Source organism: Paramisgurnus dabryanus, chromosome 11 (genome assembly GCF_030506205.2).
Source record: "Paramisgurnus dabryanus chromosome 11, PD_genome_1.1, whole genome shotgun sequence".
NCBI classification, from domain to species: Eukaryota; Metazoa; Chordata; class Actinopteri; order Cypriniformes; family Cobitidae; genus Paramisgurnus; species Paramisgurnus dabryanus.
The window spans coordinates 11,549,350-11,574,367 of record NC_133347.1 but is presented as its reverse complement, the minus strand read 5'-3'; the positions used below and the strand labels follow the sequence as shown (position 1 = coordinate 11,574,367).

The following is a 25,018-nucleotide window of genomic DNA, read 5'->3' as shown; positions in this document are numbered from 1 at the left end:
TGCACACTGGCTCCAGGCAGGGATGGGGATCGGGAGGGGGTGCATGAGAAAAAGAAAGAGAACGAAAGAATGAGAGAGAACGAAAGAGGGCAAAGTGAACGACAGAAAGCGCTGCCCCTTTTCTTACCCAAGCTCATCAAGTACGGGCCAGGGCTCCTGAAAACGACAGGATTAGTGGTGGGCTGGGGTTCGGTCATGTCAGCTCAGCCCACATCATTCCTGTACTGCACGCTACGCTGCTTCGCTAAAGCATTTCGACGTGGTTCTCACAGATACACGCAGACAGACAGAAAGCATATACACGCTTAATAGCACACTCTCACAAACATGCATCACGTAGGTCAATGATGGACATTCTAAAAAACAGATCAACACACATACACTGTAAAAAATTACTTTTAAAATTACCATTATTTATCTTGACTAGACTGTTGTTATAAATACTTATAAATATAGTTGAAATATGTCAACTTCATTTTTTCAAGATATGGATAAAGTTGAAATTATTTTTTTAATCCGAGTTGATTAAACAAAAATTTAAGGCAACAAAGAATTGTCTATTGTACAGACTTACAAATTTCACCTGTATATCCCTACTCTAGTTTACCTCTTGTAAAACTGAATTTTAAGTAACATACAATACAATAATATTTAGATGTGTGATTATGTTTATAATCCTCTATTAGTACTATATCAGTGCACCGCTACACTGTCAGAAAAAAAGTCAAAAAAGGTCCCAAAAGCTGTCACTGGCACAGTGCCCTTTATAAAGGTGTATCATTTGGGTACAGATATGTATACATTTGGTATTAATATGCATCTCTGTATATGTACTCTTTAGATACAAAAGTTTTACCACATTTTCTGACAAATGTTTCTGACAGTGTAAAAGAAGTTTTCGCTCTAAGCAACATGCTTTGGTCAAGCACTACATGCATTGCTTGATCTTATCACAAAACTCTTAATGACAGATCTTAGTGATTTTGACCTGAGGGTTGGCACTCATGCACAAAGTGAATTCACTCTCACTAGCACAAAAACATCCTGACCAAAATTTGTTTCTCTCCATGGCTTAATTGTAGTGTAGCATTTTATGGTCATCATTTTATAATAGTAAAATATGTAAATCAAAGTTTCTAAAAACTAAAAAAAACTTTGAGCCTGAACTGTTTTATTTTATCTATTTTTTCCATGGTGAGGTCTAGGCATGGTCCGGTTACCAGTTTCAAGGTATACCGAGGTTTTAAACAGTCAAGGTTTCAAAACCACTAAAATGTTCTGTGATACCGTCTCTAAGGTATGCGCTGGGTTTATACAAAATTTATTAAATCAATAAGTCATGTGATTGATTTGATGTATACATTTAATATAAATTATGAAAATATTATATATTTTTTGAAAGCATATTATAATTTAATGGCATTTGAAAATAACCCATTTTAGCGTTGCAATGGCAATACTGCACCATCGTGAAACCGTAGTATTTTTGCTAAAGGTTATCATACCTCCAGAATCTTATACCGGCCCATGTCTAGTGAGGTCTGATAATTGCAGGTACTTATTTATCTTATTTTTATTATTGTACATATTTTACAAGTATGTTAATTTGTATGAACAATTTTACACAAAGTTAATCGTGCAAAATCATGCAATTTAACCATGCAAACATGTACGATTCTCTTGAAAAACAATGAAACCTAACCCCCACGTCACAGGTTCAAGGCAAATCGTACAAAAACGTACAAATGTGGTTGTATTAACTAATACGAATTAGCCAACTCGTAAAATATGTACAAATTCTCGTGAGATAGCGTTGGATAGTTCACACCAAATGTAAAATTTTGTCATATTTATACACCCTCCTGTTCTAAACCTGCAGTTTCTTTATTCTGTTGAACACAAAAGAAGATTTTTCGATAAATGATGGAAACCACAAAGTTGACTGTACCCATTGACTTCCATAGTAGAAAATATCTTTGATAAATGATGACACAATGTTAATTTTTGGGTGAACTATACCTTTAATCTAAATGAAATGATGGCTTAGATACTTTCTGCTAACCCTGTTCAAATTAAACCAGCCTATGACTGAACCTGTAAAACAGGAATTTCGGTCAACAGTTAAGCTAATTACCTAAAGCAGTGATCAATTGGTGGTTGCTCTGCTTAAAAATCCACTGGGTGTGTTAAACAGAATCTCTGTTTGGACAGCATAAGCCTCCAGATGACCACATCATAGCTGTTGGGAAGGACCAGTGTGACTAAGTTGACTGTTTAGAAGTCTGCTGCACTGAGCAGGAAGTATCCTGAGCAGACAGGAGATTCCTGATGCGTTTGGTGGCTCAGACTGCTGACCGACTGACTAAATGTGTCTGTCTGCGTTAAAGGGGGTTTTGAAGTACTGATGAATATTGAAATTACACACAAAAAATATCTGATATCCATATAAAAAAATCTAATCCTGTTTATAAAATTATAAGTACATAATTTGGTTAGGCCTATAGATGGTTTCAGCAGTAACAACATAAACAAGCGGCTTTCGTGGTCAACACGTAACTTCCGGTAAACTCCGCTAAGAATAAATAACAACAAAGTACTTTAAACATAGTTTTTTTATATAACAAGCTAAATAAACAATACGTAGATTACCTAGGAAACTAAACAATTTGTTATTTTCGACAACTAGTCTTTCCATTTAAAAAAGTGAAACCGGAAGTAAAGTTCCGACCAGACGCGTGTCGTGTGTCAGATGAAACGGTCTATAATGCAATGGTTGTATAGCTTCTGTTCATCAAAACACAAAAAGTCATAGACAGCTACATTGAATGGAAACTTCTACAAGTGAAATTACACCTCTATCCTATAGCTACCCACCAATCAAAATCAATGGATAAAAGTGAGCAAATGACGCAAGAGAGGCCGCAGGGCTTTGTGAAGAGAGACTGAGATGACCAGAAAGAGACAAGGGCCTTTTGTATCATTCCAGTTTTATCTTTCAATAGACACTGCTTCTTGTCTATACCAGGTTATAGCATGAACAAATAGTAGAAACTAGTAAAATTCCAAGAAGTGACTTTTTCCAGTTGGGTTGTTTAAATTTTTTAAAGCTTTTAAAAAACATGCCAACACATCACCAAGCAACTAGCCTGAAACTGTGGCAGGAGTCGTGGCATCTGTGATGCAGTTCAGCATTGAACAGTGATGAGAGATTGAGCTCTAGCATCTCAACCCTTCATTACATCGAGAGAGAGAGAGAGAGAGAGAGAGAGAGAGAGAGAGAGAGAGAGAGAGAGAGAGAGAGAGAGAGAGAGAGAGAGAGATTGCAATTGCAACACAACATAACATACACATCTGCCTACATTTTGTTCACACTCACAACTAGGTAGTGTCTACACACACACATTATTCATCTTTTATCTTCATGACATTTCATTAAAGCAGAAAGGTCAGATGCAAGCAGGTTTCTGATGAGTTCTTCACCTCCTATGCTCCACCCACAATTCATCCAGTAACACACACACACACACACACACACACTTTTCCTGTCACCTTAGGAGACACCAAACAAACCACATGCCACACATAGGCCATCAGACGCTCATATGTTTTAGGAATTTCACCTTTTTCTGCCTGGTCCCTGTTCCATCTAGGATTTAGGTGTATTGTGTTTACCAAAGGAGGATTCTCATGCATGTCTTTATAAGTTCCAGCACAGAGTCGCATTACAAGGTTTGAATAGGCTGCAAAGTGGTCTAGACCTGTGCTGTATAGGTGAGGGAAGGCATGGATTATTTACCCACCCATATAGGGATTACACACAATCTTAACCCGTCCATTAGCCCATTATACTGGGCCATTTTAGACAGACAGGCTACCTTACAGACATCACCCACCACTATTTCTCTCTTTCTTACCTAAACTCTAATCCACTCCTACAGAAGTAAGAGGTGGTTGACTGAACTTAAAACCCTGCTTCCTTCCTTTGGTTTTCATTCTTCTGATGGCTCTCTTTATTATAAATCAGTCCCACAGCCAAGGTGAAGACCGATAAGATCTTGTCACTAACAATCCGAAAACACAAAATCTTGAAAAAGCATATCACATCATGACATATATGGATATAGGAAAGATACTTGGCATTGCACACCAAAGAAAAATATGTATATTTGTATATTTTGTAATGAAATGAATAATCTCACAAGCACCTATAAGCATTAAAAACAACACAACTATGTGGTTATGGGGAAGTTTGTGAATTTTATACAATAAAATAAGAGATTCTTCTCACAAATCCAATCCACAATCGTCACAAGCAACATGGACCCCTGCTGGACATTTTTGTAAATGCAGACTATTCATTTAGAGACATGTTGGCCAAAATAACTTTAGTTGTGGAAAAAAAGTTGTTTAAAATGTTAATTTAAAATATCGAAACACAGTATCATTTCGTGAGGCCAAAAAATGTATATAGTATTTTATTTTCAATGTGTGAAAGCATTAAAATGACTTTATTCATTTCTAGCTATTTGTTACTTTTTCTTTGTGATGGTTTCCTGGGAAACAAATATGAAATAACTATACTGCGTGATTTAAACTTGCACACATGTAGTTTACACAGTTTTGTTGTGTTTTAGGCGAAGATTAGGAGTTTAAACTGCATCCGATAGTGACTATTTATTTCTCTACACTTTCAGAAATAAAGGTACCAAACTGTACATTTTTTGTCACTGTGGCTGTACCATTTCAAAAAGTATAGCTTTGCACCCAAGGATTTAATTTTAGTACCTCAGAAATACATTCTGGGACCAAAGAGAGCTTATTAGTACCTCAAAAATACATATTAGTATTTCAAAGGTACATATTGGTACTAAATGTTTACATATCTGTACCTAATGGTCCATACAGCTTTTAAAGGGTGCTGCCCCACTGACACCTAGGGTACATATTTTGACTTTTTTCTAACAATGTAGGTCCTTAATGTACCCAAAATTGTATTCTGTGTTGTATTCCTGTAAAGGTATCAAACGGAAACTTAGGGTACAGCCCCAGTGACAGGAAAGGTACAGTTTTGTACCTTTATTTCTGACAGTGTATAATGCTATTCACACCTGAACACATTTAACTGATCCAGCACTTTATTCTGGGGTGGATTCATATACATTAAACAACATACTCGTCGTCTGACCTCTCAAAAATGTAAACAATTTCCTTGACAGTGAAACGTATCAATTTGACACAAGTTCGGCCTCAGTGACGACAGTCCACATGCCGGTTGTCATGGTTACACGGAAAGCTATCAATTAAGAAGCGGAACATGTTTTGCTGTTGTGTAATCTCTCCTGCGATAAAATGTAAACGAGAGATAAATATAAATCATACTTCCATAAATGTAATTGTTATTTTTAAACTCACAATTAAGGGAACAGCAAAATTGCCCTTAAATCTAGCATATCTTTGAAAGTTTCATATTTATAGGCTACATAATTTTGCACTTTGATTCTAAAGTAAACGTGCTATCTTAAAAAAAGAGAGACTGTTTGAACAGATAATTGACCTTTTATTAAAAGAAGTGCCGTTAAATACTCAATGTCTACCTAAAAATGTTACATCAACACGATATTCGGGTTCACAACAAAGTGTAGTTTGCAATAATAAGCTATTAACAAAATGATTATATTTCGTAATAAACATACAAAAAAAATTAAACCAGCAACAGAATCATACCGGTCCAAACTCGTGCAATATGAACCTGCCTTCCATGCATTTATATAAAAATCGCACTATTGCAGGATTTCACCGCAATATTTCATTATTTTCCCCAGATCTGACAAGATCACCGGAGTACATCTACGTGAGCAGATCTATAACGCACTCCCACGCGCGTGCCCGTTCATTCAGCACCACAGCGACTGAACAGCGACAGCGGCGAGCGTGCCAAAACGGAGACGCGTACTGTTTATTTAAACAATAATTAAATGTCGAACGTGAATAGATGAAGCTCAAACATTCGTGATCTATTTAATTTTAATCCGATGTTTATGTGGATGATCTGCGTTTTTCAACGCTATAACGAAACGTCAAATGTAATGTGATTGAGACCAACAATCCACAGGCGATTAATACTTTTTGCGCTCCTTCCTGTGCCGTAAATCATGCGATACTTTGAGATCGTCTGTCATTCCGAAAGACCAAAAAAGACCAAGAGAGGAGAGGAGGATCGCGAGCATCTCTTGTCGAGGCGAGAGCTCCGCCACACCTGACTGTTTTGCGCTGCCTCCGGTTGTGACATGAAAACTCGGACCAGAAAGAAACGGATAAAGGGGCGAAGAGCTGAAAAAGGACACGTGGATGTGAAAGAAAAGATTTCAGATTCAAGGGGGGACCGAATACATCCATTAACTCCGAAAGCGAGTGACAATCAAAAGCATGGGAATGCCAAAGATCGAGAGATGATCGTGCAACAGTTGTTGACAGGGATTTTTTGAATTTGTCATTCAATCATTGTTTTTTACTTTATTGAAATGTATTAGTATATGACGAATAACTGTATTAAGCGCTTACACAGGGATTCAGAAACCAGTTTTAAAAAAAAGCACACCCGGACGTGGTTGGTTACCCTAATTCAGACCCGTTGCAGTCATGGGCTGCATTCAGAGCGTCGCCTGTAAGCCCCGCATTAAACGCGAGAACATCATTGTTTATGACCTATCAGCTACCATTGACCAATGCCCGACAGGGATCGAGGAAAATTCGCCCATAGTGCTCCGCTACAAAACCCCGTACTTCAAGGCCTCCGCCCGGATAGTGATGCCACCCATCCCTCGCAATGAAGCTTGGGTGGTGGGCTGGATTCAAGCGTGCACTCAGATGGAGTTTTACAACACTTATGGAGATCTTGGCATGTAAGTTATCTTTAACCTGGCGAGTATTTTTAAGTCTTTAATTTTTCTAAAGCAGTGCTCTACCAATTAATCATATGAATGCATAAATTCAATGTAAGTGTGATATTCACAAAGTGTGAATGCACGTCAGTTGCGAAGTGTTTGCACCTTCAAATTCCCACAAATAGTTTCGCAGCTTGTCACTGGATCACCCCAGAGAGACAAAAACTGTAGTTGCTCTAAAAACGGTCACATTAAACACCAACAGTATTGCAGGGAACACGCTTAATGGCTGTTCTGCAATGAAAGAGCAACAGCTAAAGAGAGAAAGAGAGAGATTGAGATTCACACACCCTCCCACAGACCCTGTGACGTGCGATGTGGGCCCTTCTGATGCTGGCCGGAGTGCCTGTCCATGTGGAGGTGTGGACATGTGTGTGGGGGTGTATCATCACTGCCTGTGCTCGTGTGGGGCTGTCTATGACACAGATGGTGCCGGAGAAATGCCAGCGCTGGGTTATACCTAACAATGTCCTCTCACACTGAGTCATATCACAGTGCCAGCTGGGACCTTGCTAATGAATGCCATTACCATTACTCTTTCACTTACACGTACAGCAAAACGATTTGTTAGCACATTGTTTAACCTCTAAAAATTCAATTGCGCAGGTCAAGCTGGGAGCTGCCGGAGTTAAGAGAGGGACTCGTGAAAGCCATCAGCGACTCGGATGGCGTCAGCTACCCGTGGTACGGGAACACCACCGAAACGGTGACCCTCTCCGGACCCACGTCCAAACCCTCACGCTTCACCGTCAGCATGAACGATAACTTCTATCCCAGCGTAACGTGGGCCGTACCGGTGAGCGAGAGCAACGTGCCTTTGCTAACGCGAATCAAGCGGGACCAGAGCTTCACCACTTGGCTGGTGGCTCTGAACATGGCCACGCAGGAGAAGATCCTTCTCCAGACAGTCAAGTGGAGGATGAAGGTGGACATCGCCGTTGACCCTTCCAAGCCGCTGGGCTCTCGAGCGAGACTCGCTGGCAGGCTGTACCAGGACCAGCCCAAGGTCTTGGCCCATATGGAGCCCATTCCCACTAATGCTCTGGGCAACCCCAATGCCAACGATGCTCAAGTGCTGATGTGGAGACCCAAGCGAGGCCCGCCGTTAGTGGTCATCCCATCTAAGTAGCAGGGTATGAGAAAACTAGGAGCACTAGTTTAAAGATCTGTAAAGTCAATTTGCCTTAATCCACACTGCTGCCTTTAAACAGATTCTTGGTTTCTAAATGGTCCTCGAGACACTAAACTCTGACTTGTACATTTGCCTTAAACCTCTTTGAACTCAAGAATTAAAGAGAAAAACAGTCCGATACACCGAAGGCTGTTGATATCAGGATATTATATACTAGAGTTTCTGAAACAATTCCTACAGACTCCCACCCCAAAAAACAAAACTGAGTCTACATCCACATTGATCAGGATTGAAGTACCATGGTTTGAAAAAAACAGCTTTATGAAAAGCACCATTAAAAATGATAAGGATGATTTCCCGATATCTTCAAAAATGTCAAATACAACTGATAAATACTACAAAATGACGTTTATTTAACTAAGTTTAGGAGCAAAATGGTCATGTAACCTAACCAATTGGCACAAATAGGTCTGTATATATAGCCGCCCCCCATGCGCCACCTCATCGCCTTACTCTCAGGTGGCATCTATCCCAGTTAAGGACAAAGAGTACTCTGGGTTCGGCCTAAAATTGCTTCTCAGCACGGCAAACATGCTTTAGTATCATATTAGATTACAATTTAAAGGACACCTATTATGACCTTTTAACAAGATGTAATATAAGTCTCGGCTGTGCCCAGAATGTATCTGTGAAGTTTTAGCTCAAAATTATCCACGGATCATTTCATTTACCGTTTTCATGTCTGTACCTTTAAATGCAAATGAGCTTCTGCTCCTCACTCCCTTGCAAAAAAACTGAGACTGCTTTCAGTTAACATAGATCTTATTCCTGTGAATACCATCTGAGACAATAGTATCTTACTATAGCAAAGGGTGGAAACTATAGTAATGCATGACTGTCAGTCAGTGGCCAAAGGTGGGGCTTTATCAGTGTGATGTCACATTAACAAGAACATTAAAACAGCACGTCTAATGCTTTGGTTTAAAAGGGAATTAAAAACAAGTGGGCGGAATTTTTTTTTCATTGTAGGGTGATTATGTCCAAATGCCTTGTAAAAGTGGATTTTGAATAATAGGTGCCCTTTAAAGCGAACTCATGAAAAATTGTTAATATACTTGACGATTATGGTACAGGCTCACGCTTCAGACATTTTAAAATACGCACAAAAAGGTGATTTAATTACAGACATGCAAATATCTGAACGTCCTTTTCAAATGCATCCGGATTAATGCTGGTGTAGCCTGTGTGTGTCCGATTAAAAAAACGTCTAAAATGTGAAGGGAGGTTGGTAGGAATGGACTGAAAACACTGTAATTCAGCACTTAATTGACGTGAGCTTTGACTCAGTGATGTTTTAACTGAGAACGCTTTGTATGAAACAAAAGCCTTTTGTTTCCTACGAGAGCACAGCGTTTGTCCAACACAGAAGCTAGTCTCACAGTCACAGAGCAGCAAGCTTTACATGGTAAATAAAGCGATGCACTGACATAAAAAATAAAATGTGCAAATTGTAATATGTACCACATCAAAAAAAATCAGTTTTGTCTCATAAATCCATCAGTTTAATTGAAAATTACAGCTTAATGGTGGGGTGCATATTTTTGCAAACGGGAGACGGGCTGACTACCAAAACACACTTGTAGCCAATCAGCAGTAAGGGGCGTGTCTACTAACCGACATTGCTGCCTGGGTTGCGTATGTGTGGGGCGGGTCTATCAAAAGAAAGTCCAGATTCTATTGGGGTAGGGGCGTGTTTGTTTAGGTGATTTCAAATGTCAACATTGGCTTTCAGAGATAATGCACCCCGCCTTTAAAGGTCAACTGTGTAGATTTAAGCGGCATCTAGTGTTAAAATTGTGAATTGCAACCAACTTATTCCACAGTTCGCCCCTCCTTTTAGTAATGCATAGTGAAGCTACGGTAGCTGCCACAGGACAAACGCGTTATTTTCCGAAAAACCTAAGTGACAAAACGCGCTAGGGCTATTGTAGAAACATGGTGGCAACTTCCACATAACGGGACCTGTGGTGTATGTGGATAAAAATGGCTCATTCTAAGGTAATAAAAACAATACAGTATATTGTCCACTGATAATATGTATATTATATTGCATTTCTATCAAGAGATCCTTTTAAAAGTTACACAATTTACTTTTAAATACAGCTTTGTGTAAAAATAAAACCAAAGCTACTACCACTGTATCATTTTGATATTTACAGTAGCATGGCAAAAACATACAATTGTCAAAACTGAAAAATAAACCCGGACTTGCCGCAGTGTTTGCGACCTGGAACCTCTAGGACATCTGGAGCATTAAAAAATTCACTGTTCTGCACACCTGGAAGTGATGGAACAAGAGAGCAAAGGGGAAGATTCACGCAGTACCACTAACATAACACCCACGGCTTCCCATTAGAGCCGCAAAACATCCAGACCTTCCTCCAGACATGCACATTGAAATTCAAAAGCACAACAAACACTCACCTGTTTTCTTCTCAGCACTCGCTCCTCTTCAGCCTCACAAGTCCCTTAAATCGGCACAAATTAAGCTGAAAAGACTATGTGATTATAACAGATATAACACAGTCAGCTGACTTCAGCATAAAAGCCATTACATTTCTACAAACTGAACTTTGTATGGACATGATGACATCAAAAACAAAATAACCGGGTTGGTCCTCAAAGGTCATGGTCAAGTTTATTGTTTTTGAGGTTCACAGTGAAGTCTAAAATACTGAAGGACTGGGGGCAGTTATGGGTGATTGAATAAAAATTAATCCCAGACCAACTGTATGTAGTTACAAAACGATCCTTTGCCTTTCTAATCACTTTTTGAAGCTGTGATTGCATGCATTGTTTTTACAGTAAATACAACATTTGGAAAATGCCGAACTGTTTTTTTTTTGTTGTCTCGCCGTGTGTGTTGTTTAAAAAATGATTTGATAATAAACACCTGATTCAATGTAACTCCTCACCCATGACTAATATAGCATCATACATAGTGCAAAATAGCTAAAATAGCACTTCCTTGCATATATAACAGATTAACTCAAGTATTTTTCCTGGTAACAGAGGTAATGTGGTAAATAATAATAATAATAATAACTGTAATCACGTCAGTGTGGAAAACCCAAAAACTGACTGGCTAGGATCATTTTCATCTGCATTATTATTAATAAAATTATGTGAATAATTTGTATTAAATTCATAAATACACACAAAAAATACGCTGGGTTATTTTCAACCCAACGATGGGTCAAAAAAAGAATGAACACGACCCATTTAGTTATAATTTAACCTATTCTGGTTAATTTAAAACAACGGCTGGGTTCGTCCATTTGTAACCCAGCATTTGCTCCCTTCCCTGCGCAAAACTATCCCAGCGACCCTCGCAATTAAAACAACAATTAAAAGCTTTTTCAGGACTGAAGCAGAATTGAACAATGAAAAATACAGTAACAAATAACCTGAAATTCACAAAACTTAAGTGAGTTTTTGCGAGATTCAAGTTTAATTTGTGGCAAATTTCTGCAGGCAACCGCAGCAATCTAAAAGCACCCCATACGGATGAATGTATAAGCCACTGATCACCGAAACTGCTAGAAAAAGCAGTCTGTGATACGATCCTCAGTAATGTTTGAGTCATCATTGTCCAAAATAGTTCCTCCAGAAACATCAGAAAATGGCACTGTTTTATTCGACACACTGAACTCGATAGCGAAATCGTGCTCTCCTTTAGACCCAGAGTATTTCAGCTCAGCACTGCCCAGCAGTGGCCCAGCCTATTAATCCAACCTTGTATCTGTTTTTCTCCTCTCACAACGCCTCCTCTCCTCTTCTGCGTCCTTCCACTCGTTTATCCTTTTGTTCTGCCCCACTTTAACCTCATCTCTCAACCACTCATTCACGCTCTGCTAGGGTTGGCCGCCGGCTTTCCTTCGTAACCATAGAGAAACGTCGCCACTATCACCAATATCATGCCCATGAAGAACACACTGCAAAGAAATAAATTTCAGTTCAGTACAATTCAACGAATTTCAACTTCTAGTTTTGCATTTATTGATCACACAGGACAGAAGAAAGCATTGCCCGGTTTTTAAGTACCTGGATGGTTCGAAGTCCTCAAGCAAGAAATATGAAATTAATGTGGAGAGGATGATTGAGAGTGATGTAGCGAAGCCTTTCAGTATGTTGTCAGCATACTTGATAACAGCAGCTATCACTAACCCTCCAAGAGCCTGGTGAGATAAAAAATATATTAATTTAATTATTTATTATCGCTATGCATTAATGTGTTGCAGGGGAATAATTCTCACACAGACTTCCTGTAATTTCTTAACAGTTAATCACATATGTAGTGCTAAACCGAATAAGATTAAAACCATTTTGCATTTTGACTCACCTGCAGCGCGACCACAATCCAGGTCACTGTACTGTAGCCCTGGAACATTCCGTGTTCTTGGACTCTGGCACCATCGTAGGCAAACATCCCGAAAAGCCCAAATACCAATCCAAACATGCCTGCACACAGGAGAGAGAGGACATTTAGCTTCTTTTATACAATAAAAAACACCACAGACCTCAGATACATTAAGTTAAATGTGTGAGAAGTACTGAAACAAAACTTATCACTGAGGAGTTATCGGAGTCAAACTTTAAAAGATGAGAACAAGCAAGCTTATAATTTTAAAATGAATTGGGGAAAAGGTATTTTAAAGTACTGACATATGTTTAAGATAAAGGACACAGATTAAATTTGTTGTTTAGTTAAATTAAGTATTTGGGGTAAACTCCCCTTCCACTTGAGCAAAAGTATAGGCAACTGCAGGAACTCTTAAACCTAAATGAAATTAAATCCTAATTTCTTATTCTAATCAAATGATTTCAGGACTTCGGTCTCCTCAAAAAAGCTCAAGATGTGTTGCGTGCCAAGAGAGGTCACACTAAATACTGACTGATGCCTGAAGAAGACTTTTAGTTCGGAAATTTTTTTGTTTTTAATTTTGTGAACATATTTCCTGTATTTTATGTTTGTATCTAAATAAAAAGAGTGAAAAATAAAAATGGATGGACATTAAAACTTTGCTAAAACAACAAAACTGGTGGTGGTGGCCGAAGCCTTTTGCACAGTACTGTATATAAACAGTAGGAAATGTACAAAATATATTCATAAAATATGATCTTTACATAATATCCAAATTGTTTTTTGGCATATTTTTGACCTATATGGATATTGGTACAAATACACCCGTGATACTTATGAGTGGTTTCGTGGTCCAGGGTCACAAATCAGTATAACAATGAATCATTAGGTCCTCAACACAAACTTTAATATTTATAAAAAAATGTATTGAATAAAATCATGCATGCTCTAAAAACTGTATTAACTAGTTACAGGGGACATTTCACAAGCCTTTTTAAGATGTCAAATAAATCTTTGGTGTCCCCAGGGTATGTATGTAAAGTTTTAGCTCAAAATACCATATAGATCATTTATTATAGCAAGTTCAAATTGCCACTTTGTAGATGTGAGCAAAAAATGTGCTGTGTCCTTTTAAATGCAATCTCTGCACTAAATGACAGTGCTGTGTGGTTAGATAGTGCAGATTAAGGTCGTGGTATTATCCCCTTCTGACATCACAAGGGGTGCCACATTTCTATGACCTATTTTTTCACATGCTTGCAGAGAATGGTTTACCAAAACTAAATTACAAGGTTGATCTTTTTCACGTTTTCTAGGTTGATAGAAGCACTGGGGACCCAATTCTAGCACAAACATGGAAAAAGTCCCCTTTAAGTCATTGTGATGACATCATAGGTGTGCTTTTGCATTGCCTCATAGAATAACAGGGAGACTTGTTTTGGCTCAGTTAACATTAGGAGGTAAATCACTACAGGCGCTCAATTCACACATTCCCGGTTAAAAATAAACCTAAAGCCAAGACACCAAGAATGATAACAAAAAGACTTCAGCATTGAACCTGCATGCATGCAACTTGAGAGGTTATACATGCAAGGACACTTAAAATGATTTATCTGTAAGTGAATATTGGTTTGATTTAATGAAAACATTGTAAATCTACCTATTAAACTACCTATGAAATTGTAGTGCTTGAAAATCCTCCTTAGGGAAGTAATACTTCATGTACAAAAATAGCATTTTAACACGTTTATTTTATATGTGTTATGTGATGGTTCATGTGTGATGCTGACAGTTCATTTTCACTCATGTAGTCGAGTGTTAATTAGTTCTGTATCTCTGGATTAATTAACAATAAAATGTTCAGTGTAGGAGAAAAACATTGTACCACGTGCCAGTTTTTACCATAATTTCAGTCGTGTTTGGTGGGTGGGGGTACAATGAGAAATACTATTATTTTGTTCAGTTTATACAGTGATTTCTATTTATTAATGGCTAAATCAGTCAAACATAATCTATTTAGATAAATGCGTTTGTATGATGTTTTCATCAGTATGTGTGTCCCCTGGAGATCGAACCCATAACCTACTGAACGATAGCACCACAGACACCCGTATTGTTATAACTGAGCTTATTCGATATCCAATACAATAAACTGTGATATTCAGAATAAGTGGAGGACTTTTTTTCACAAATATACTGACCCAGTTGGATGTTTCGAATCCAAACGCTTTGCTTGGTCTCCTTAAGGATCTTCTCAAAGTAAACTCCAGCAAAGCCACTGGAGCAACAGGCCACCAGCACGGCCACCAGCCCCACAAACTGTGAGCCCGCAGTCAGCTGCTCTTTCTGAGGCTCTGATGGAGACTCGGCAGGCCACTGTCAAACCAATCCAGCATAAATACTTTTCATTATACTGAAAAGATCTCAATAATTGCAATTTATATAAAGTACTGATATCTGTTGCTGTCCATTATGACCTTAAATTTCTCACTTAGCTTTACCTGTACAAATGCAACTCCTGCCATAAGAATTAGCAGAGACAGCCACTGGTACACTCCCAGCCGGCGACCCAGCATGGATACTGAGAACAGGGCCGTGGTGAGGATCTTCAACTGGTATGTCACCTAAATGTGCATTGGGTGGAGAGGTAGATGGTTTGAACAAACTCAGGAATAAACTTCTAAAAATCTTATAAGATGTGACTCTGTCTTTGAAAACCCAGTTAGTAATTTTTGTGATTTACTTATGAGTTTTCTACATATAATCATCCTACATAATGTAAAGAACATTCTGTGAAAATATAACCTTGATAACTTAAATACTGACTGTGTAGGATTGAGAGTAACTATTTTCCCATCATTGACGAGTTATCTCGGAAAAAAAATTGCATGAAAAAACGTGTGACAGATTTTTTATGTTAATCTGTAATACCGCAAATATCCATTAGATGGCACACTTTCCCAAATTATAAAAAACTGGAGCAAAAATTATCTACTAATTTTAAACTCTGTGTATCTTTATATAATCGTTCTGAATCTGATCTCTAACAAAATTCCTTCACAAAATGCAATTATTTCAACTTTTTGCTAAAAAAATATTTTTTAAGAAAAATACCCATATTTATACCGTACGGAGCCCCTAAGGGGAAAAATTAAATAAAGTTTAGTTTCATGCAGAGTTGTATAGTACTTAAGTATTTGTACTTTCTGCATAAAAGTAAATTTTCATTTAATCGTATATTATTAGTGTTTTTCTTTGGAAAACATACATTCCAAAACACATTATCATAATTTTTACTCCACTACATTTCATAATTTCAAGTTTTTGGTTTATATTTAATATTTAAGTACATTAACATCTAGTAATTTTTTTTTTACTTTTACTTAAGTAAAAAAAAATTCGTACTTTTACTCAAGAAAGTAAAAGTACACCATTATTATGTAATTAGGCATTAAATCAATTTTAATATGCAATATATAATAAATACACAGTATGATTCTATGCTTTAGAATGTTGTGAAAAAAAATTTGTACAGAAAAGTACATTTTTTCCTAAGACAAACACTTTGATAAAGCACAGATGCTTGGAAAATGTAACTAAAATACTTAAGTATTATACACCTCTGGTTTCATGTGCTCACGTGAAACTTTCATGTGCACACACGAAATGTGCAGAATTTTTTTAAAAGTTTAGTTTCACATGCTCATATGAAGCTATCGCGCGAGCACGTAAAAACTATCACATGCTCATCTGAAACTATCGCGCGTGCACGAGAAAGCGAAAGCTTCACGCGAGCACGCGATAGTTTTACGCGAACACGCGATAGTTTCACGTGAGCACATGAAACTAAACTATAGATTTTTTTTACTCCAATGTCACCTTAGGGGCTCGGTAATACCAATGCAGGTTTTTTTTAAGTTTAGTTTCGCGTGCTCACGTGAAACTATTGCGCGCGCACGTGAAACTTTCGCTTTAGTTCACGTGAGCTCGCGATAGTTTCACGTGAGCGCGCGATAGTTTCACATGCTAAACAGAATAAAACAGTTTTTTCCCATTTTTTTTGTTTGTCACATATATTTGTATGTTTATATATTTTTAGAAGAAAATTTTCCTGCAAGGCATTTTTTTTTACTTTTGTGAAAATCACAAAAAAAATGCTAGGAGGCAACTTTGCAGAAGAGTTAAAGTGAAATGAATGACGGAGATGCACCGATATAAAATTTTCCATCAATACCAATAGCCGATTATTTAAAAGTGATATCTGCCGGTACCAATAACAATTGTTTGGTAGTTATATTAATTTGCATTAACTAAATTCTGAAGATTACATTTTCTGAATTTAATTCATTCACATAATGACCATAGTGAGCACCTTCCATCTTAGAAATATCTCAAAAATACGCCATATACTGTCTACATCTGATGCAGAGAAGCTTATTCATGCTTTTATGACCTCTAGAATAGACTATTGTAACTCGCTACTCGGGGGATGCCATTCAAATCAGGTCAACAAGCTTCAGCTAGTTCAAAACGCTTCTGCAAGGGTACTTACTCGAACTAAGAAGTATGACCACATAAGCCCAATTCTGGCATCTTTACACTGGCTACCAGTTAAATATCGCATCCAATTTAAAATATCACTAATCACCTACAAAGCTTTAAATGGCTTAGCACCCTCATATCTTAGAGAATTACTATCAGAATACAATCCATCACGCACACTACGGTCGCAAAATTCTGGCCTATTGATTATCCCTAGACTATCAAAAGTGTCTAAAAGTGGAAGATCCTTTTCTTACTTAGCCCCTAAGCTCTGGAATGATTTACCAACCGATGTCCGAGAATCAGACACAGTCGATCATTTTAAATCTAGACTTAAAACTTTTCTCTTCAGCAAAGCATTCGCATAATTTGTCTAGTAAAGGTTCTTAACTCGCAATAGTTATTTTCACGGAACAAAGCACTCACGGTCATAACACAGACCAACCAAATAAATAAATAAAAACCTTTTCTACATGAACACTTAAAATGAATTGCATTAAATAGTTTGCCACTGTTTGCCACTGAACCTGCATTAACGACGACAGTGGGGCTTCCGGCCTTAGTCAAACGGTTTGGCACGTATGTTCGGGTTGCGATTTTGGTGCTTTCGTGTGTCTTGTGAATAGTATGTCTTGTGAATAGTATGCCATACAGACCCGTTTGCCACTGAACCTGCATTAACGACAACAGTGGGGCCTCCAGCCTTAGTCAAACGGGTTGGTATGTATGGTCGGGTTGCGTTTTTCGCGCTTTCGTGTGTCTTGTGAATAGTATGCCATACAGACCCGTTTGCCACTGAACCTGCATTAACGACGACAGTGGGGCCTCCAGCCTTAGTCAAACGGGTTGGTATGTATGGTCGGGTTGCGTTTTTCGCGCTTTCGTGTGTCTTGTGAATAGTATGCCATACAGACCCGTTTGCCACTGAACCTGCATTAACGACGACAGTGGGGCCTCCAGCCTTAGTCAAACGGGTTGGTATGTATGGTCGGGTTGCGTTTTTCGCGCTTTCGTGTGTCTTGTGAATAGTATGCCATACATACCCGTTTGCCACTGAACCTGCATTAACGACGACAGTGGGGCCTCCAGCCTTAGTCAAACGGGTTGGCACGTATGGTCGGGTTGCGATTTTGGCGCTATCGTAAGTCTTATGAATAGTATGCCATACAGACCCGTTTGCCACTGAACCTGCATTAACGACGACAGTGGGGCCTCCAGCCTTAGTCAAACGGGTTGGTATGTATGGTCGGGTTGCGTTTTTCGCGCTTTCGTGTGTCATGTGAATAGTATGCCATACTGACCCGTTTGCCACTGAACCTGCATTAACGACGACAGTGGGGCCTCCAGCCTTAGTCAAACGGGTTGGCACGTATGGTCGGGTTGCGATTTTGGCGCTATCGTAAGTCTTATGAATAGTATGCCATACAGACCCGTTTGCCACTGAACCTGCATTAACGACGACAGTGGGGCTTCCGGCCTTAGTCAAACGGGTTAACACGTATGGTCGGGTTGCGATGTTTTTGGCGTTTTCTCCTGGTCCTGTAAATGGTATACAATATAGACCCGTTTGCCACTGAACCTGCATTAACGACGACAGTGGGGCTTTAGGCCTTAGTCAAACGGGTCGTCAGGTTTCATTTTCTCTTAAAGATCAGAAGGTGACCCTTATTTACCATATATACCCTCGCATTGGGCCCCCAATTTGCTAAATCCTCAACTGTGGATAACATAATTATGCCGCAATATTTAGTCTGTCTGGAACTAAGCTGAGTTAAACCACATCACTGTGTGACACTTCAATACATATGAACGGCCGCTACGCTAATACGATTTTGTTTTTCTCTCCCTGTCTCGTCCTCGACCCGAGGACGAGACAAACAGACCCAGTCCCGGTAGATGTGAAAGTCGGCACACCTCTGATCTACTGGCTGTCCTTCAACGTTATGCCCAGCTGATACCTGACCAACGATCACCGGCAGAACCGCTTAATCTCCGCTAAATCTCCATTTCCGTTCTCCCAAGGGTTTTTCCCTCCTAGGACTTATTTTTCCTCGGATAAAAGCCCGGGGTTTTTTTTTCTCCTAGGGGGTTTTTCACCCCGGGGAGGCAGCCTTTTTGGGCTTTACCTAGCTTCCTCTTCTATACGTTGCTTTAGTAATACGTGCAATTATAATATTGAGTCATAGCCGCAGCAAATTTAACTGCTCATGCTATCATGTATTTTGTTGTGCTATCTGTCGTTTTCTGTGCTTTTCACTGCTTCTACTTATGTAAAGCTGCTTTGAAACAATTGACTTTTGTGAAAAGCGCTATATAAATAAAATTGAATTGAAATTGAATTGAATTAAAGGCGGGGTCCATGATCTCTGAAAGCCAATGTTGACATTTGAAACCCCCTAAACAAACACGCCCCTACCCCAATAGAATCTGGACCTTCTTTTGATAGACCCACCCCACACATATGCAACCCAGACAACGATATCTGTTAGTAGACACGCCCCTTACTGCTGATTGGCTACAAGTGTGTTTTGGTAGTCGGCCCGACTCCCTTTTTCCAAAGTGTTTTTTAATCACTTTAAAGGCATAGTTCACCCAAAAATGAAAATTGTGTCATCATTTTCTCATCCTGATGTTGTTTTAAACCTGTATAAATTTCTTTTTTGTGATGAATACAAAAGAAGATATTTTGATAAATGATGGTAAGCACACAGAGCTGATTGTAACCATTGACTTCCATAGTAGTCTATTGACTATTGGCTGTTTTAAACTATCAGCTGATAACCGATAGTGAGAAAAAATGCTTTTATTGACCAATACTGATTTATTGGAGGATACATCTGTGAATCTCTAACTTAAATAAAACTTTAATGTTCCTCCTAATCTCATTATTAAAATACAAGACTTTAGCCTAGATTTCACAGACAGGGCAGTTAAGAAATAATGCAGAAATAATGGAGTTTATGAAAAACAAAAGAAATCTAAGATAAAGTAATTTGGTATTGATTAATAGAGACTCACCTGGTATGTAGCAGCATCAAGGTTAGACAGTGCTACATAGAGCAGGTTATTCTGCAGTGTGTAGATGCCTGAAGGAATCGCTAGCTTTAGTGTTTCTATAGGCTTGTGTAGAATCTCCTGTCTCAATATGCTGCTTAGTGCTCGACCGCTGTAACCTTTAAAAATATAAATACAAGCGATAATAATTAAACAATATACAAGCTAAACCATATATTGTGTTTTGATACCCTTCTGTGAAAGAATTGGTATTCATTACATTTAGACGCAAAAAGTATTTTGCTCTATTGACTATTTGTGTTTCCTATAGCAATTAATGGAGACTTAGTTAAGGAATATTCCATTTTCAAAAAACAAACAAAAAATCCAGATAATTTACTCACATCTAATGTCATCTAAGATGTTTAGGTCTTTCTTTGTTCAGTCGAGAAGAAATAAGGGTTTGTTTGTTTTTGATGAAAACATTTTAAGATTTTTCTCAATTTAATAGACCTTTACAAGAGCTCAACAGTTCACAGTTTCAATTAGGGCTGCACGATTTGGGTAATTTTTCCCATTGCGATTATTGATGCTAATATTGCGAGGTGCGGTTGCGATTATAATAAGTGGTGTCATGAGTCAACTTGATGGGTTTTAAGGAAAATCCACACACAGTTAAGTGATAATGCTTAAATTTGTATTTGTAAAACTAGAAATGTTTTCGTATTGCCACGTGATGTAGCAACTGCTCAGTGTCAGTAATCCTAAATCCAAAATACCGCCATACAACAGACGTAGAGTTTTTTTTTTTTTGCGACCAGATCACTGTCAATCTCCTTTGCATCCATCTTCGCTCTGGTATTTCGGCGCTGCGCATACACAAGTGACGACGCACGCCACACACGTGCATGCCACACGTGCACTGACTTTTTTGTTCTTTTCTTTCTTTTTTTAAACAGCAAGAAAAATCATCAAACTGTTATCAGAAAGTTTGTGTTAACAAGTCCACACATTTATTTATTTAATATAATTGCAACATTTTGCTGTCATATAATCGCACTGGCTGACATCGCGATTGCGATGCGATTAATTGTGCAGCACTAGTTTCAATGAAGTTTAAAATTGCAGTTTCAACGCGGCTTCAAAGGGCTCTACTACCCCAAACGAGGCATAAGGGTATTATCTAGTGAAACTATCATCATTTTCTGCAAAAAAATAAAAATATGTACTTTTAAACCACAGCTTCTCATCTTGCACTAGCGTCAGCGTGACCTTACGCATTGCGTAATCACGTCTAAAGGTCCACGTTACATATGTGAAACACGAAGACATTAATTAGTATCATTCTACATACACCAACTTTTTCCATCTTTTTCCACACTTGTAAATACTGATGCAGTAATTTCACATAAGTCATGCATGACCTTTTGCGACGTAATTATGTCATACGTAAGGTCACGCTGGCGGGTCAGGCGGCTATTGAAGATGAAAAGTCAAGGTTCAAAAGTACATATTTTTTATTTTTCTTACTAAAAATGACGATCGTTTTACTAGCTAAGACCCTTATGCCTCTGTTGGGATCGTTTAGAGACCTTTGAAGCTGCGTTAAAACTGCAATTTACAACTGCATTAAAACTGTTGAGGTCCAGTGAAGTCTATAAAATTGAGACAAATCCTGGAATGTTTTGCTCAAAAAACTGAATTTCTTCTCCACTGAACAAAGAAAGACAAATATCATGGATGACATGGGGGTGAGTAAATTAAAGGAGCATTTTACCCGTAGAAACATGAATCTTTATTGAAAGTGCGTCATATTTGTAATCCAGATATAACATCCATTTCAAATTTAGTGCCTATTTGACCGAGAAAAGGGGTGTTTGTAGTCTCACCCCCTCAACAAAGATATTGGACTTCCTGCTTTCAATAATGCAAAATTATGATTTTTACATCATTGAAAGAAGGAAGTGCAACACTGAAATCCGTATTTCTTCTGTCTCAGTGGCAACTGAGGAAATGATGCACAACCATTTAAAAACATGACTGGGGATACAAAGCTTAATGCAAATGGGTGAAGTGTCCCTTTAACAGGATTTTTGTTTTATGAAAGTGGAGTATTCCTTTAACGTGTCAGTCCATAAACTTCAACCTGCCCCCAAATGGCACAGCAAAAGCAAACAAACTGTGTTTAATCAATTTACAATGTCAAACAGATGGTTTCTGTCTGTCGAAGTGGGTGGATTTCAAAAGCCAGGCTATTCTAGATTTCCCTTTCATTTTAGTCTTTTTGTGCCATTTTGTTACAGCTTTCTGTAATTTCATATAGAAAACTCAGTGAATGTTCTTACAGGCAAATCAATTACATCTGAGATTTAGTGTTTAAAGGGAAGTTTTCAAGTCTTGCTTAACACATTTCCCTCTCCGCTTGATGAATGCAGGCTTTAAATATAGAAACACATCACTGAATTTCACACATTGTTTATTAGTCACACACAGAAAGTGGTGAATGATTTTCTAACAGCTAGATTACATTTTTGAGATGCTATGTTTGCAAAGGTGATGTTTGGCATCCAGGGCAAAAGCACAGACCAGCAAAATCATAACAGACGTCATAACAGGAATTGGATTGGGTTTAAATAAAACTATAATGGTATCTAAGGGTATCTACTGTTAATGTGTTACTGTAGGTTCTATTGGTGAATAAAATCCTACCGGAATAGGGTCCAAAACACAGTTACACAGCATGAAGGAATTTTTATGGCAAACAGTTGATGGTTCATATTTGTAATAGAAACCGGACACAAGGGGGGGTTTCCCGGACAGGGATTAGTTTTAGCCAGGACTAGACTTTAGTTTAATATGCATTTTGAGGCAAAACAAAGGGCACTGATGTTTTTTTAAGATATGTCAGTGCAAGTTGTTTTCAGTTTGAACAGCCCTTACATTTATTTTAGTCTAGGACTAGTCTAATCCCTGTCCGGGAATCCGCCCCAAGATGTTTTTTCCTCAAGGTTATTGAACCTAATAGGTAAACACAGAAACCGGTTTAAGTAACTGACAAATGCCAGTAGTTTTACTAAAGCCAAACATACTGTGATCTTTGAAGACAAGCCCAACACAGGTGAAGATCTTGAGGAGCTCGGCCACCACCACAGCTGAGGAGGCCAGGTACCGCGGCCCATCGCCCTGTAAGGTGCGCGAGTAACGCATGGTCAACACCAGAGAGGTGGTCTGAAAGACCAGGACCCCCAAAGAAAGGTACTTCAGTTTGGCTGATGCCATTATGACGGTCTTCTCACAATGAAACCAGGACCTTTGGTGACCTAATAAAAGAGAAAGGGGCAAAGAACATACAGATGTTGAAAGACAATATTGTCTCAGCTGGATGGACCCTGTAAACAATATGACAATAAGCGTAATAAGTTGCGTCTTTCCCTTACACAGAAATCAAACTTAAACCATTGAGTTTACTTTATTATTGACATATAATAAAGATTTTACCGAATAATAAATATGTAACTATTAAAGTTTAAATGAATGCCTTGGGTAACGTTAGATTGAAAGAAAGTAAGAGGCGCGGAGTATAAGAAAATAGTAGATATAAGATAATATTTACGAAATGTGGTAATGTCTGAATTTAACATACATATTTATTACAAAATAATCTCAAATAGTTTCATAATTTATACTCACCCTCTGAAGATTGCTGAAGATATCGGAAGTGAAGTTGCGGTTCGGGGACACGACTTTAAAATCCAAAAACCCGATACCCCCGGTCCAAATAAAGCCCTAAAGATTCATCCTTACTGATAAGATCCAGGCAAGTGTATGAAATGTTAAATATATATTGAAACAGTGTCTTATTTTCACACTTTAGGCTGAGAGCTCTTGCAGCTAGGCACTCGTTAATGTAAACCAACCGGAAAAACTGGTCTCCATTATCCTTATGTCAATATCATGGCTTATTACTTCATTCATAAATTAATAGCAGGCTGTCCAGTGAGCTGTACAAAATGTTGATCTTGAACAGTTGCAGTACTTCCTAGTATGATGTTGTTTCAGTGCTCATTGCGTCTCGTTGTCGCCACCTGTCGGGCGGCGGATAGAATGATACAGATTTTTGTGGGATCTCTCTGCTCCGTTCTCTCTTTATTTGAATATATTTGTATACATTAGCTATTTTATTTAATGGTCGTTGGTTAAATAACCAAATAAGCTAGCAAATTATTATGTTATGAAAATATTGGCTTACAAAACTAGTTGAAAGCAAGGACAAGTTCTTCAAAACATTGAAAAAGATGCATTGTATTTAAGCAGCTTTGCATGAAAGACGAACAATGAAACCACAAAACATGGGGGGAAAATGTATAGTATGTAGAATGAAATATATGAATGTTTTTATTGTTTTATTGTGCTACTTAGCTGTATTTTTGTAGAAATAAAGGCTTAAATTAAAACAAACCAAATGCATTTTAAATTGCTATTGATTGAAATGCACAATAAAAAATAATTGATAATTTTAATTTAAAGTTTTGGAAGCAAACTCTTCATATAGTACTATTGTAAATGTTATCGTCATCATAAAAATATTAAATTCTGACCAAATGGTTTATGCTATTCTTTGCCTATGGACCATTTAGGGCAGTTTCCCGGACAGGGTTTAGATAAATCTATGACTACTAGACTTTAGTTATATTAGCACATTTAAGTAGTTTTTTTTTTCAAACAAACCTTACAAAAAACATTACTGGTATGCATATTGAGACAAAACAGTGGCACTGATATATTTTAAGATGTCAGTGCAAGATGCTTTTAAATTAAGCAGCTCAAACATGCATTTTAATCTGGGACTATGATAAGCCCTGTCCGATAAATCGCCCCTTATAGTTCTTATAGTATAGTTTGGCTTGTAGTGTGACTATGTTATCCTTAACTCTTTCCCTGCCATTTCTCATGTCAAATTTTGCATGAAAAACGTGTTCCTGA

General features: G+C 38.1%; 2 protein-coding genes across 2 annotated transcripts; one reads left to right on the top strand and one right to left on the bottom strand.

The window, feature by feature from the left end:
• Nucleotides 1-5,732: 5,732 nt before the first annotated feature.
• fam78bb (family with sequence similarity 78 member Bb) lies at nt 5,733-11,301 on the top strand. Its single transcript, XM_065246766.2, has 2 exons — nt 5,733-6,902; nt 7,551-11,301. The coding sequence occupies exons 1-2, from the start codon at nt 6,640-6,642 to the stop codon at nt 8,071-8,073; spliced, it is 786 nt and encodes a 261-aa protein (XP_065102838.1). The 5' UTR covers nt 5,733-6,639; the 3' UTR covers nt 8,074-11,301.
• On the bottom strand, nt 10,749-24,107 carry slc35a3a (solute carrier family 35 member A3a). Its single transcript, XM_065246764.2, has 8 exons — nt 23,726-24,107; nt 23,125-23,345; nt 20,060-20,214; nt 15,001-15,123; nt 14,701-14,875; nt 12,479-12,597; nt 12,181-12,314; nt 10,749-12,071 (listed from the first exon to the last, which is right to left on the bottom strand). The coding sequence occupies exons 2-8, from the start codon at nt 23,312-23,314 to the stop codon at nt 11,981-11,983; spliced, it is 987 nt and encodes a 328-aa protein (XP_065102836.1). The 5' UTR covers nt 23,315-23,345; nt 23,726-24,107; the 3' UTR covers nt 10,749-11,980.
• Between the last annotated feature and the right edge of the window lie 911 nt (nt 24,108-25,018).

Coding starts and splice junctions, on each gene's coding strand:
- fam78bb (XM_065246766.2), top strand. CDS start 6,640: ATGGGCTGCATTCAGAGCGTCGCCTGTAAGCCCCGCATTAAACGCGAG. Junction 6,903..7,550: donor ACTTATGGAGATCTTGGCAT/GTAAGTTATCTT, acceptor TCAATTGCGCAG/GTCAAGCTGGGAGCTGCCGG.
- slc35a3a (XM_065246764.2), bottom strand. CDS start 23,314: ATGGCATCAGCCAAACTGAAGTACCTTTCTTTGGGGGTCCTGGTCTTT. Junction 15,124..20,059: donor TTGATGCTGCTACATACCAG/GTGAGTCTCTAT, acceptor ATGCACATTTAG/GTGACATACCAGTTGAAGAT. Junction 12,315..12,478: donor GGATTGTGGTCGCGCTGCAG/GTGAGTCAAAAT, acceptor TTATCTCACCAG/GCTCTTGGAGGGTTAGTGAT.